General features: G+C 37.1%; 1 protein-coding gene across 1 annotated transcript in view; it reads right to left on the reverse strand.

Annotated features, from left to right (window-relative positions):
- PLCE1 (phospholipase C epsilon 1) overlaps nt 1–16147 on the reverse strand; it is a 135471-nt gene that overhangs the window by 90395 nt on the left and 28929 nt on the right. Inside the window, exon 2 of the mRNA XM_059821533.1 lies at nt 3274–3562. Coding sequence (XP_059677516.1) covers nt 3274–3562 — 289 coding nt within the window. The remainder of the gene's footprint in view (nt 1–3273; nt 3563–16147) is intronic.

Consider the following 16147-nt stretch of genomic DNA (forward strand, 5'->3'; position numbering starts at 1 on the left):
CTAATTTCCTGTTGCTGATACTAATTCAGGGCAGTGCACAGTGCTGAAATTACTACAGGGGCACTCACAACCTCTGACCGTCAAAGCAAATATTTATTTTCATCTCCCTGGTCTCTCTGCAACATATGATATTCTTAACTCAGATATACTGCTATCTTGTCTGCGAAAGGTTGGTAGGGCCCTGATGCAATGTACGACAGCCTGAACCGTTTCTGCAGGGCTACAAACCACAAGTGCTGATGGAAATACCACCTTCACTATTGTACCAGTCTTGGCTGGGTCAGTTAATTTTTTTCATAGTAGCTTGCATGGTGCTATGTTTGATTTGTGACCAAAACAGTGTTGATAACACAGGGATGTTTTAGTCATTGCCGGACAGTGCTGACACAGCATCAGGTCTTTTCTGTTTCTCACGCTGCCCTGCCAGCGAGTGGGCTGGGGGTGCACAGAAGTTGGGAGGGGACACAGACAGGACAGCTGACCCCAACTGACCAAAGGGGTATCCCAGACCATATGACGTCATGCTCAGCATATAAAGCTGGGGAAAGAAGAAGGAAGGGGGGGACATTCGGAGTAATGGTGTTTGTCTTCCCAAGTAACCGTTACATGTGATGAAGCCCTGCTTTCCTGGAAAGGGCTAAACATCTGCCTGCTCATGGAAAGCAGTGAATGAATTCTTTATTTTGCTTTGCTTGCATGCGCAGCTTTTGCTTTACCTGTTAAATTGTCTTTATCTCAATCCATGAATTTTCGCACTTTTACCCTTCCGATTCTCTCCCCCACCCCACTGGGGAGGAGTAAGTGAGCAGCAGCATGGTGCTTAGCTGCCTACCAGGGTTAAACCACAACAACTATTAAACCACACCAGGATCAATATATTCCCTTTTCAACACCTCCAAACAACTACTAAGTTAAATGTTCTGATGACATGCTGTATCCAGTGATAAATCCTCCATTACATTTGACCACAGAGTTGTTACCGATGTCAATTAAAAGTTCTCGTGTTTAGATGAATTAGCTTATGGTTGAAGTTAAATCCAGCAGTAAGACAGGATGTTGGACAGATGAAAATAACCTTTTTATCAGTCTGCATGGACAGGACGATTTTCTTTCTTAAAAGGTACACACCCATGAACATTAACTGCAGCTCTGAATTCAGAATACTGTTGGGTTCCTCGCTAACAGTAATGTCTCAGATAATAACATTGCCAAGTAACACTCTGTAAATGTTTTTAGAGAGGACTCTGTTCCTGATAACTTTGTAATTTCTCAGATATATTAAATCACTGTGATATGAACATGAACCACTGTGAATCACTGTGACTTGAACATGAACCTTCCACACCCAGAAAACTTCAATATCCTAAAGCTGCAGCACATCTCTTCCTCAGAGACCACTACAGTAAGTCATACCTAGACTACTACAGTAAATCAAATCTCTACTATCTACACAGGTTGTCTATGGAATTGCAAATCAAGTTCAAGACCTTTGCGCCTTTTCTTTAAGGTCTCACCTGCTTGGGCTCAGAATACAAGAACAGAAGCATACACCATACAATACGGGCACCGCGGAGATCCCCAAACTAGTGCAAAGTGTGCTGGTACACAGAGCACACATGTGCAGTCACTAGCGCAGGCTCTATAAAAAAATAAAGCCATATTAGCATGTCAGTGAGCCTGAGCTAATTACTGCTGCTGCTTCCTGTTTCAGAACTCAGTCGGAGCCTGCAGCTCTATGGTGACAGTCGCCAGCTGGACTTTTCAGGCACTGCAGCAACATACCCCATGGGAGGCTGCCATTTATACTCAGCGGGCAGAGCATCCTTGGAGTCTCTATTGGGTCTGGGCACCAAAACGCTGTGCTCTCTTCTCCCACTCTGTAGGAAGAAGGTCCACCACAATGCACCACCAAGTACACAACTCAGTTCTAACCTTGCCTTCCAGAGCTGTTGCAGGCATGTACATGTTTACTTTTCTAAAGCACTCATGTCCCCAGAACAAATAAAACCCAAACAAAATAAAAAGGAAAAACCCTACCAAAATAGGACACTGTACTGTACATATCTCTCTCACAGTCAATGAGGGTATGTGAAGCTTAGTAATGTTGCTAAATGTACTACTGAAATTCACTCAGATGCTCCAGTTTGCCATCTGTACCTGTTGTTGTTATACCATTTTAGTGCCTCTCTCTGTCATTTGATTCACCTAACGAGACACTAATTTAAACTAGAAAGGGCCGCTCTTTGGGATAAAAATAAGACTACCTGATCTGATCACAAACTACATCATTATTTGTCTGTAAAAATGAGGTCAGTATCTGCACTAGTTAAGGAACTGCACTGAGAATTCTGTACTGATTTTGTCATATTCCTGTAAAATTTTGGATGAGCCGTAATATCCACGTGCTTCAATTCCACACTTGTACAACTGAGATACTATATCCTTTTGTTACAGTATATCAGATGACGATAAATCCCCAAATGCTTGAGTACTTTAGGAAATATTCTAGGCATTAATTAAAAATGAATTTAAAATGCAGTTACTATTCTGTACAAAACCCTGTTTTAATGCAATGAATTTGTACCAAGAATGCCTTTGTCTTGTTTAACTTCCAAAACTGACCAAACTAAATCACATAATTCTTATTGCATATGAAGATGATCAGCATGGAAAGTTAGTACGTGACATCCATCCTCCAATAGGCATTTTCCGCATAGACAATACCCACATTATTTGAAATGATCCAATACTAGAAAGATGATGGAGCCGGGAGAAGACCAACAATAAATCAGTAATGAATTGTACATACTTACCACACAGTGCTACGCTGACAGTTGGTTGTATAATGACAACAATAATAATTAATTAGAGTATATACTCCTCTCTCAAGTCCTGAACCAAGTCAGCCCATGAGCAGGAGTGCGTGGTAAATGAGAAATACTATACAAAGGAACACCCTAACAACAATGGCTTAGGCATTAATTTTGGATGCAGACAGGAACATTTCTAAAAAGAAAAAAAACTGAAAAGATGTCTGTTTTGTAATAAGAATCTTTTCAGTTTTGCATGCATTTTACTTTATTAAACCAACATGGCTAATCATTATGACACGTAATGACTGCAAAGGAAAATCTTTGAAAACATTAAAACCTTTTTTATCTGTTAATTTCATATATGAGTATATAAACTACAGAATATTATATAATATTATATGTTTTGCAATACACCCTATACTTAAAGTGGACAGGGTTCAAAAAATAAAATCTTCATTACCTTTGAGCATTGTTCTTCCAGTTGATCCTCCGAAGATATTTAAAAGACCACTTCTTGCTCCTAATGATGTAGTTGCTTCTAGTAAAGCACCAGTTACATAGTTAGAGAGCGCAGTCCTCTGTAAAGTGGCACGATATTGGCAGTAAGCACCTGTTACACATGGTTTTACACAAAACCCATCACTTTTGCATATACAGTCTGCAGCAAATGTTGGGAGCTTTCTCAGAAGATGAGGAAAATATTCCAAAATATATTCTGCTCCTTCTTCTTCTCTCACTGTACTGAAGATCTGTGAAGAATGCAAAAGCATGAATTGTTAGTTCATTTGCTTAAGATAATAAGCTGAACATCAAAAAATTCCAAACTAGCATGACGTCTTGTAAAGTTCAACAGCCTCTGCAAAAAGGCACTGTGTTAAAACACTGCATTTATGCATTAAACCTGATACATCTATGAATCCAAAACTGATTTGTGAAGATTTTGAGTTGGATTCCCACACAGACTACTTAAATAAGATGACATTCCGGCTTTCAGTCTATGGTTAAAAACATTCTAATGAAAACCAGTTTTAAGGATCACCATTAGACAAAAAGATGCCACATCAATACATCTGGTCAGCATTTAAAATAAAGAATATACACAAAATTATTCATAAGACTATTAAATCTATTGTACTTTCAGTAAAGTCTTACAGATATCAGTAGCAGAAAAACAGATCTACTCAGGGTTTGCACTTTTTCTTGCTGAGTGGGGCGGGTTTTTGCAAACAGAAATGGTTTTAATCACTGTGAGCAGTCTTTCAAAGTGTTCTGGTGTCACGTTCATTGCATTACTTCCAGCCTACGCACAGGTCCTCTATCAAATATTGGTTTAGTACTCTTTTTCCAATATTTGTGCTAACACACTAATGAACTTCAGTCTGTGGCTTAGCAACTAAGTAATGTTTGCTTATTTAAAAGAGTCTAATGATCAAAGCAAGAATCTGGAAGAAATCTTTTCATTTAGTATACAAGGAGAGACTTGATTCTTTGCATTCTTTTATGCTGACTTACTGATTAACATTAATAATTCGTTTCAATGATCTGTGCTTTGTAATTACAGAGTGTAAACTACCAAACTAAAAATTAACATTGGGAAATATCATTATAACTGTTACCAGGACAAGTGCTGAGACAATTTTCATGCAGTTGTTCCCCATCAGTCCTTAGATGTGCACAAGAAATAAGCTGATGGTGTAACGACCAGTTTTTATGATTAATGACTTGTTTCTTGTTGCCATCCTTCCCCACATACAAACAAAATACAGTTATCCATCAACATTGCAGAAATCGCGTCCAGTCCTACGATGCAAGCACACATGTGCTCAGTCAAATGATAAGAAACTGTTTGCACAGTATGTGCACGCCACATGTCAGAGGCACCGGCACCCTGACCACAGGACACATATATGCCCAGCCATGTAACCATGCAGGGAAGCAGTTCCCGGCATGGAGATCTGCACACATGTCCACTTCTGCCCTGAGGCCTGCATTTACCCTGCCCTGTAAGTGAGGTGCGTTCAAATGCCCTCCTCCCACGAGGTATCTCACCCTCCACAAACAGAAGTTGTGAATGAGGGTAAAGAAACAGAGAAGAGCAAAAGCTTTGATTCAGCTACTAAATTCAAAATTGTTTACTTCTTATTTTTTTCCATAAACCAGAAAATCAAATACAATGTAATATTTAAAGTTCATATTTCTTAGCTTTAGTTCTTGTATTAAAAATGTATTGGGGAAAACTAAAATTTTATTCAAAATATAATAATTTATTAACTAGTAATGTAATTCAATGATTTGAAAAAGAGCACTGACATATTTATTAACATAAAATAAAAAAAAAAATCTTTCACATGTTGACTATGACTTACATAACTCAATTCCATTAGAAATATGGCTTCTGTGATTCATTACACAGTGAAATGCTGTGGTATCTATCTTCTTTTTTTTTTTTTCCCCTCCCTGCAAATTTTCCAAAATGTATTTGGTCTGAGCCTCCTAGAAATATTAAGCCTTTACTTAAGCCTCTTTATCTTCTTTTCTTTGGTATACATTTTTATGGACTCGTAGACTCTCTACTAAGAACACTGCTCATCTCCACCTTTATTCAGAAAGAAAATGTACTGTTAGAGTGCACGTTATCTGGATGGGATATGTGCAGAGCTTTTAATCAGGTAAGCGTCTGCAAGAAACAGTGGGATGTGTATATGACACACCTTTCCAAAAGGTGTACTGTAAAATAGTGAACCTGCCTTATGCGTGGATTATGAGTGTGTCACATGTAGCAGACATAATTAGTCTTTTTAGCTTGTTTAAAAAAATATTTAGTTATTGAAAATAATCTAACTTCTCAAAACTGCAGTTACCTTCCAAAATATTTTTAAAATTGGGTTCTGCAACTTATAAAGGCATGTTCTGTTGCCTACACAACTAAAATTTCTTTCAGCTGCCAAAGCAAAGAATCCATTTGTTGACAGAAATAGGCGACAGTGTTTTGCTGGAGAGATTATACATAGAATAATGGTGTTAATCTCTTTTGTATAAAGTAGACTTCAGGGCACTAACTGTCTCCAAAGACTCTGCCTTCATATAACATTTTCAAATACTGTTTGTTTTGATGCGTTGAAGCTCTGAATGTGTTACTTTTGCTGCACACAGATGAGGTTACGAAAAAATGCAGACTTACAATGTGTATACTTATCAGCCACTGAAAAGAACTAAAACAATCAGAATGGGAACATAACCCTCAGGTAACTGATAGGGAAAAAATCACCTTCCAGTGCGATTGCACCAGACAATTGGGGAAACTTAATCTTGCCTGGAAGACAAAAAGGTTAATTCCAAACCAGGGCTTATAGTTCATCCTGACAGATGTGGTTATATTGATCTGTATCACTACCAAAGAATGATTAATGTAATTAAAAATAAATGTGAACCAAAAAGAGTAAAATACAGCACTAAACTGACAGCTACCTGTCAAAAAACAATGATTCACAAGGGCATATCGCTCCTGATTCACTTTTGTCTTCCACATCAAATTAAACATTTCAAAGCCACCTGCACTCTGATGCTGCAGTATCCCACATACTACGTATCAAGCAGCAATTCACAAGAAACTGAGGATAGTATCTGGATCTAAAAGCGTTGCAATATGAAACGTACTTCAAATTTCTTTTTACGTAGTGCAAAGTACTGATGCTTACAGGAAGGAGTTTAAGGTGAACTTTCTTGTCTATACCACTGTAATGAGCACACATGTAAATGGTAGAATTTATATGCAACTACAGTACCTCAAGATTTACTTTAGACAATAAAAGCATACATTCTAATACTTTTTCTTTTCTCTCTTTTTTTTCCCCCACGATACATTTAAAATAAGAAATGAGCTGAAATAGGTCACTCCATATACTAATACAGCATTATTCCACTGAAAGTATACTATGGATTTGATAGATATTTATTTTCTTCTATTTTTCAAACAGATTCTAACGGTAACTAAAAAGAATATAAAAATTACTTGCAACATAAAATTTTCCAGAAGACTACAGAAGAAAAACCATGTCCTCCAACTCAAAAATGAAAATTAGCATTAAAATAAAGATTAAATACAGGCAGAATTCCATCCTTGTAGTTTTACAACCACGTCCATATTTGGAAAATAAATGGAAACAAAATAGATCTTTCAGCTCTTAAAAACGTATGCAATAAATCACCAAAACTTTAAAAAAACCTCAGTTTTGCTTCTAGTAACTTAGAATGGTATCTGCAAGTTAACTTATTGATAACCTTCAGGCAATAAAACTTTCTTACACTGACAACAGACATATTTTGTTAAGATGTTCTTACAGTTATTTTTAAAGAATAAGTAACTCATGCTGGCTTTGAAACTATTCCGCATTTTTCTCTTATAATCTTTTCTTCTGTTTAATCACCACTACAATTGCAAATTGCATTATGTCCTTTTCTCCACACACATTACTGTAGGTTTACTGCATGAAAGTGGCAGAAATCTAAACACCATAGCCATTCTTAGCCCTACAGTTATAACATTCACCCAAAATGAAGCTGGAGTTCACGGGTGCTGCTGTACTGGAAATATTGGATATAGAAGTTCATAAAAATAATTATTCTGATTTCTTACTTAAACTTGCATGTATCTCCTCCTGTTCACTGTAATCTTTTATCTGTTTCTCTTTTCATGTTTTTTCTGCCTCAGGTATTTAGCTTAGAACCTGGGGGCATGTTATCATTTTGCCAAACATCTAGCAGCTGCTCGGTGCATATGAAACCCAGAAACTGGAATTAAGAACGGACCAAAGATTGCTGTTATTAGGAAGCAGGATGAATTACTCCAACTTTATTATAGTAATAAAGAATATGCGAACCCAAAAAATTCATTGTAAGGAACAGCCATTAAAAATAATGCTTATTGCTATTACGATATAAAAATAACATAAAATAGGCCCTAATGGGGCTTTAATAATTCATCGCATTGTTTCTGTCCAAACTCTTTCTAAAAAACTTCCATCGCTATATCCTGAATGATTAAAATAAAACACTGAAATGGAGGACGTGTGTCTGTGTATATATATATGCACGCTCAGTTGGTACCATACATTCCGGTCTGATTTCCTGGCTGTTTACCTACACAGCATTTCTATTACGGAGGGCTGCTGACAGCCCGTGTGCAGCATTCCTGCGACACAAACCCTTCATTTGTTGCACGTTTTTAAAGCAATTTTAAATGCCTGTAAACCAGAATGGTATTTTAAGAAGTAATAACTCTCAGGACAGTATGTCTTGAAGATGACTTAGACATCTCCTTTGCAAACACAAAAGTTTTACAGAACATACGAGCCTAAACACAATTAATAACATCACAGGAAATGCTGCTCTTTCCAAATTTGGTCTGTTCCACGAAAAATTTAATTAAAATGAGTAAATTCTGATGATGATTTTTCACTTTGGCACTGCAGGTTTTTCAGAAGAAAACCTTCATTAACATTAGCCAAATGAAGCTAACAGTGATGTCTTGGAAGTCATGACCAAGGACCGATCCAATCGCTTTTACATGTATTTATTCCACAACAGTGTAATTCAAATATCTATAGCACGCAATAAGACAGCAGTCTGCTATGAAAAAAGCACTTTGGGCAGAAAGAAAGGAGTATGTAAAATGAAGTTGGGTGGAGGGCAGGGGGGCTGAAAGAGGTGGAGGGCAGGGGGGCTGAAAGAGGAAACACACCAGAATAAGAATTTGCTCAGAACGAAAGAATCGGGCGTTAGTGCACAGTTAGTCAATACTTCAGTTTTATGTCTTCAAAAATGGCACTCCAGCATCACACTTCAGAGCATTTATTTAATAAAACTGCAAAAAGAGGTGATGCTGATAGTCACATCATTTTCTGAAGGATCTTGGGTTTTCTCAGATTTATTCCATTCAGGTTATGACCATACCCCCACTGATTAGCCCATGACATTCCAAGGTCACTTCTAAAGTACAAATGCAGAATAGATTACGAAATGCTTTTTTGTAAAGATGTTGCCCTCCTAGAGCCAGCACTTGTCACTCGCCAGTTTCTTCTAAGGATGTTGTGGGGTCAGGGGGGAGGGTTTAAACAAAAATGAAAGAATAGTCTCCTATTATTCCTTACTATTATCACCTTTTGAAAAAATGGTATTATTTTAAAAGTGGAAATAAACAAATTTCCTAATGAAATTTCTATTAATAAATCACTTTTCCCAACATTCTTACCTGAAAAATTGTTCACCTAATTAATCTCAAAATACCACCCAACATTATTCTGTTTAAACAGGAGTGAGGCCATAGTCCGAGGAACATTTCTTTTAGCTACAAATGCAAAAGCCATATTGGACATAATTATTTTTAACACTTGTCCCTTGATCTAGTTCACTCTGAGAGAACCAGTCACTTAATTACTCTCCGAACAATGTGAAGTTGCTAACCACTTGATTTTCAAAGATGTTGGAGCAAACAACTGCCAAGTGGGATTTGCAGAAATGCTGAAAATCAGACCAATCTATGAAAAGACGTCTGCCACTGATCTGGGATTTAAAGTCAGGTCATTTGAACTCATACAGATTTCTAAGCCAATACAGAATAATTACCAACCTTGGTTTTAATCTAGCTCATACTTTCAAAAATAATTCCTGCTGTGCATAAATAGAAATTAATCACACTATTTTGTACAGTCAATTCTCCACTTTTCATTTACAATTATCTAGTCTGAATAAACACTACCGGTACAAAGACACTTGGACGATGCTCTGAAGGCCAACTCCGGAAAAGCACTGCAGCTTTCTGACCTAAGCTAGCTCCAAACAAATTACCCGTTTCTCAGCACTGTGTTTGCCAGAGATCCCATTTCTGAGAAAGCTTACTTGCTTGTGCATGATTATTGCTTCCAGCACTACAGAATCTAGTTACAGTGCTTCCTTCATCAGCTTCCTCTCTGTGCTCTCATAAAGCTCAGGCATCTCTGCAGAGAAATTCACTACAAAATTTGGTTAAGACGACAGCAAGAAATCAGATTCTGTACAGATGGATGTTTGCCATGCCAAGGGAGAGAAACTCTTTCAATAAAAGAAAACTTTAAAAGCTACAGCAATAATGGTTGTATCATATTTTCTATAGTTACTGCTGAAGTCATCCATTAAAATTTTGGAAAATATTTTACTTAAATTGCAAGAAAACGCAGATGAAAGACATGCCTAAAAGAAAAAATATTTAATATTGAACAGCAAATTAACAAACATCTGTATGCAACTTCATTACAACTCAAACTTCCCCTGCAAAAAGTCAAATCTTTGGCAAAATTGCAAACATAGACATCTTTTTTTTTTTTTAACAAATTGATAAATTTACCATATTTTGGACAATTTTACACCACCTGTCTGTTTCAGGACAGTTAATCTATTTCAGGACAGAAGCTTCATGTTACTATGCATTAAGTATGGATTCCAAGGGTTCCAACTACAAAATTACAATTAAAAAATAAAGGAAATAACAGCGGGAGAGACTGGAGGTGATCAAGTATTGGGTTCAAATGTTCTGCACTCAAAAAGATCAAAGATTGACCACCCCTACATGACTGATAGAAGAAAAAGAATAGGGTGCCACAAGTTTAGTATGCATACCTTTCTGATTTTCAGGAAGAAGGAAATCTTTAATTCATGGACTAAAACATGAATCTGTTTTTGATTAACGTATCGGTGATGAGAACTGAAAAGCATTAAACACTGAATGCATTGTCTGTTATGTCTAGAACAGTGTGTATATATGCGTCTTTCTTCCTATCATGTACTTAAGATTCTGAAGAAGACATACCAGAGCCCTGTATCTCAAACAGTTATGCAGGTTGTTCAAAGCTAAAGGATGTTACTGTGTTTCACAGAGATGATGCTGTGAACAGCAAAAAGGTCTGCTCTGTCAGGACTATTTCTTAGCTCTGTTCACTGACATGTCTTGTTCACATTAGCCATCAAATAGGTGAGGCCTTCAGAAACCTTTTGAGAAATTAAACTAATTTGAGCTTTTCTGTAAGTATTTTTCAGCGTTTGGAGTACAAAAGTTAGACATTTAGACAGTTAGAACATTATCTTCTTGGTGGCACTCGGCAGCCTGTGACCAAATAAGCACACACCAGAACAGCCGATGAAATCTTTTGGCTACATGTCTTACTAAGTTCTAGTATTTTAATTTTTTTTAAAAAAAAGTAGGGCAAGGGATAAAATCTGTGGTCATTTAAATTCCATTCCTAACTTACTATTCAAGATGAAGTGGATGACGACAAATAGTCATCCACAAGCTTTAGTAAATTGTACTGCCACGCAGATTTGCATGAGATTCACTACCTATCCCAAGCTTCTCTGATTTCTTTCTATTGCAGAGTTTCTTCGTAGGTGCACTGTGGCAAATATGGAAACAGCTATGTGGAAGCAACTGCAGTTTTGCAAGTTGGGGTCAAACACAGAAATTCCCACGAATCCTCTCACAGCATCTCATGATCCATCTTTTTTGGCTAACGGGCAACATTCTTAAAGTATTAACAACCATCCCAGATTTAAAAAAAAAAAAAAAAGTGTTACATATCATGATGCCCTTCTTCATACTCAACAGTTTCTGGATATGTGTTTGAATTTCATCCTTCAGTTGGCTCTGCAAGCCAACGACAGCCCTGCAAAGCAGAACCGATAGCCGTTGCAGCAATGGCACTTGCCATCTAGTCTGCCTGCAGCTTTAGCAACAGGAGAAAAAGAATTGTGATCACCTGAAGGAACTTTCGCTGAAAAACAGCCATTTGGTACAGGTTTGCATTTGTATTCAAGAAACAGCAGTAAAGGACTGGTTTGGCACAGTGTGACATGGTCACCATCCACTACAGCATGTCAGGATGACAAAGAATAGCCTCAGGACATCTGTATGCAGGTGATCTCAGAGCTGCAGTAGCAACTCATCAGCAAGAAAGCTGGAACGATAAACAAACATTGGCAGTGAAATACATGCAATTGTGCAAAGACTGTTCAGAACATCAGGGGTTAACAGTGTCCTCTACATCTTAATTTGCTCATATCTTGCTCTCCCTATGTATTTTCACATGGTGCTTAAACAGAATTTCTTGACTGCTGAGATGCTAATTTTCGTAATGGAAAAATTCCTTAAAATATCCCTAGACTGCTGAAATGCTGCTTTGTATTTGAAAAAATGCCGGAAAAATAAGAGAATACAGTGCCACAGTACAATCTGAAGCGTACCTCATAACATACTAGGAATACTGTTGTCTTGAGGGAGGCAGGGAGAAAACCTTGCTCAAAATACATAAACACAGTAATCAATACCGCTACAATTTTGCCCAGTACTTGACAAACGCACTATTTACTATAGGATGGTTCAGGCATGTTCAGAGTGCTGTGGTTCACAGGTGTTGTTCATCTTTTGTCTGGGACACTATAAAGAAGAAAACCAGGAACTACTCTGAGAACGCAAGAAATGGAAAGGTTTGGTTACTGCCGCAGCAGCCCAGCGTGGAAGCATCAGGAAAGACAAAGAGGAGGGTTGCTGAGTAGATAGCTGAGGTAGAAAGAACTTAAGGTCACTTCACTGAGGATGCTTTGAATGCAGTCAACAGGAGGAGCAGGTAAAAGAGGAAAGAAAGGAAACGCAGTAAAATGAAGTAAGGTGGGGGGTTTTTGCATTGTGTGCATTTTTTCAATGCATTTAACAAGACTGTGATTTTAAAAGAAGGTCTCTGCTTGCATAATTTACAATTGCAGGCAGTGAGTAAAAGCAAACACCGTATGTTATGCCCTCACCATGCAGAAACTGTGGCGGGGGACAATGCCAAGATAGAGTCTAGCATACACCATCACTTTCTCCTTATTAGAGGAATAAATCTACTGAGTCAAAAGGAAGTTGCCCGCCCTGGGGCAGGGTGTGTATGACCAGCAGATTTGGTGTGTGCACCAGAGTCTGTCCAGTTCCCTTACACACCTGAAGGAAAGAACACATCACAGGAAAGGAATAATGGTCTTCAGGCACCTCTTCATCACAGGAGTCAATGCTTGTTCCAGCATACGCACAACAAATTCTAATTCACTCATGGCTTTTCTAGTAATGACTAGTGTTGCAGTCACTGTGGGAGGCCCACGTTTTCCTTTGGTCTTCTGTAAATGAGCTTCAGTTTCTAACAATATAGATAAAACACTGCAGTGACCTGTCCCCTTTGTTCACATTTGTCTTGTGAATATCCTTGTTGCAATGTTTGTTCTCAAAGGCTTTTCAAACTTTCACTCTCTCTTCAATGATTAGGAAGATGTGGATCTTTACAGTGCCAGGACAGAGCACAAAACAGAGTACCGTGCTACAGAGCAATAATGCTCACTTATTCAACAGCAATTTTTGCTGTGTATCAGATTTTACACGGTAAGTTGTAACCGGGCAACATGGCACAGAGCAGCAGAGGACACACAGGAAAACAGATGAGTTCACCCTGGTAACAGGGGGAGCAGTATCGATGGCAGCTGGAAGGTTGCCAAAAGAGTGAACAAGCACAGATGTGCTCAAATATTAATATTCATTAACTGATGTTCTGTGAACTTTCTACAACTTCAATTGCAATTACAGAATGTGCATTACCTCACCAGCCAATATTTCTGAAGAATTGCATCCTGTTAAGGATGAGATCATTTCAAGGAGCAGAAACTGAATTTAATGAGTATCAAACCGTCTTCAGAAGCAATCCTTAAACGTAACTCAACATTTTTCAGAAATTGTATCAGCCATCCCCATTCAGTGCTGGTATATAACCAATGGCTTTAGTAGGGAAATCTTTTCATTTGTGACCATGAGAAAATAATGAAACAGTTTTTAAAAAAACAAATTCATTTGAGAGTTGGATTTACTTATGACCAGAAATTTTAACAGCAGGCCCAAACTTCTAAGAAATCGTCATTTTCATTTCACTTTTGATAAAAGTTGGGTTGCTATTACTTACTAATTTTCCATTTCTTTCAAGGCAACAGCACTAATTATTTTAAAAGCCATTCCTGAAGGAAAAATGGGACTTCACAGATTTGGAAGACAGAAAAAGTAGTGTGATACAAATGGGGCACATGTTTACCACAGCGTCTCCACCCCCAGAAAGTCCTGCTCTTAAAGAATCGTCAGGAGAAGGAATAGTAAAATAGTGCTTGTTACTTCTCATGGCAGGTAATACACTTTAGATCCAAATAACTACTAAGAAGAACCGTCTTAGGATATAAAACAGAGGCTTACAAAAGACATCAATTAACTGTCATTTGAAAGATTGTTCATAAGTACTTGAAATTTCAATTTGATTAGGAAGAAAATGAAAGGATGACACCAAACACAACATAGGAGCTCTTCACACCACTTTTCAGCAACGTGAAACAATGCTCTTGCCAGTGAGAGAGACTTCTGTAATCTTACCCAGAAAAGGCAAAAAATATCACTTTCTGGTCAGTGGGGTCAGCTATTTATATTTCTGTTGGCACAAAAGTATATGTGAAAAAATATTTTTCTTAACAGTTATTAATTTTTTGATTACTAAGTTCTCTTGCTAACTTCTTTGGTTTAATCACATTTTTTGTACTTTTCTAGTACTTCTAAACTTAGTATTCTGAGCTAAATTTCTGTTAAGTGCTCTATTCCTGTCAATTCTTTGTGCAGCGAGTGTTCTCTTTTTATTTTCTAAATGAGTGCTTATTTACTTCCTCCAAACTTTTATTAACAAATTCACTTACAAACAATATGCTGACTTAGTAACTAAATACATTCAATATACTCTATGCAAACATCTGTGTTATTTCAACTTTATTCTAAAAGTAACTACCTATTCTAAACATAACTACTAAGCTAACGTACACCTTTATTTATTTATTTACTGAGATGATGATACTTTTACTAGTCTGATGCGGATCACATCTTTGAACACCTGATCACATGGACTGGAATTCCTTGAGTTATCAGCTTTCAAAATTGTTTCCTGAGGTTTTAACATAAAAGTATAAGCACCACACATGCTTTTGTTCTAAAAGCATACATACATTTTAATAATGACTTTTGATACCTCTTACTGATGAAAAACAAAGATATTCCATTCATGTAAAACTTCTCAGGTGTGCCATAAAAAGTATTTAAAACAAGAAAAAGACTAACAAGTTGACTTTTCAATAGAGAATAGAAGTTTTACTGTAGCTAAGTACATTATCTAAAAAAGACAGGAAGTAGGATTAAAACTTCATGTCAGAAAGCAGACTGAAATAATTCACAGTCAAACCGCTTAGATGTTAGAATATTAGATGTGCCATGATTGAATAATTTCAACTCAAGAAAGATGCACATTTTCATTGTAAATTCCACCTTTCATTGTATGCCTTTGGAACATCAAACCGTAATGCGATGCTACTACTAAAATGGGATCTCTGAGCTTTCCAAATACAAGTAAAAAATAGTAAGAAATACTAACAAAAGCCACCACAAACTTTATTTAATACACCCTTAAATGCTTACTTTCTTCAAAGGTAGACATAAATTAATTATTTTAATTAGGTCATTAAAGGTTTCAAACAGGCATCATGTTCATCGGTTTCATTTCTGAAACACTGACAGTGTGACAGGTGCATTCAAGATAAGTGAACACCAAGTACTCAGTGCAGAGGAACCTACCATCTGGAACATCAAGGGAGTTAAACAGCCCCCTTCCCACATGTCTATTTTTTTTCAACTATTATTCTATATGTGGAGCAATAGTCAGTCTAGATTTTATCTAAGAAACAACAACAAAAAAAAAAACCAAACAAACAAACAAAAACCCCCAAAAAACTCCACGCGCATCAGGCAGAAATCTGTACGGTTTTGTACCTTACTGTAAACAACTGTAATCTTCCCGTTTGAGGAAAGGCTTCCATGGAACTTACACGTTTGAAAATAACTGCATCCCCACACATGTGAACTGATTATTTAAACAACTTTGAAAGATGAGCTTAGTTGCATATTTCTGAACTACAAATTGACAGTAAGTTTGAGGGGTAACCCACAGTACAGAAAAAAAAGATATCTCCTGTCAACAAGACCATCTTAAAAAACAAAGAACGAAACAGAAAACCTAAAAATTACGGCTATTGAAGACCATGTCTTACCAGCCCTTAAATGTTCGGTCTGTCATCCTCTTCCCACAATCTTAACTATTTGTCAAAGTTAACTATAACCACGTCTGCAAAACTCTAGCTTTACCTGGTTTTTTTAAATATTATTTTAATACATATACTTACATAACTGATTTGGAAAGCATACAGTC

The sequence above is a fragment of the Gavia stellata genome, chromosome 9 (assembly GCF_030936135.1).
Source record: "Gavia stellata isolate bGavSte3 chromosome 9, bGavSte3.hap2, whole genome shotgun sequence".
Classification (NCBI taxonomy): domain Eukaryota; kingdom Metazoa; phylum Chordata; class Aves; order Gaviiformes; family Gaviidae; genus Gavia; species Gavia stellata.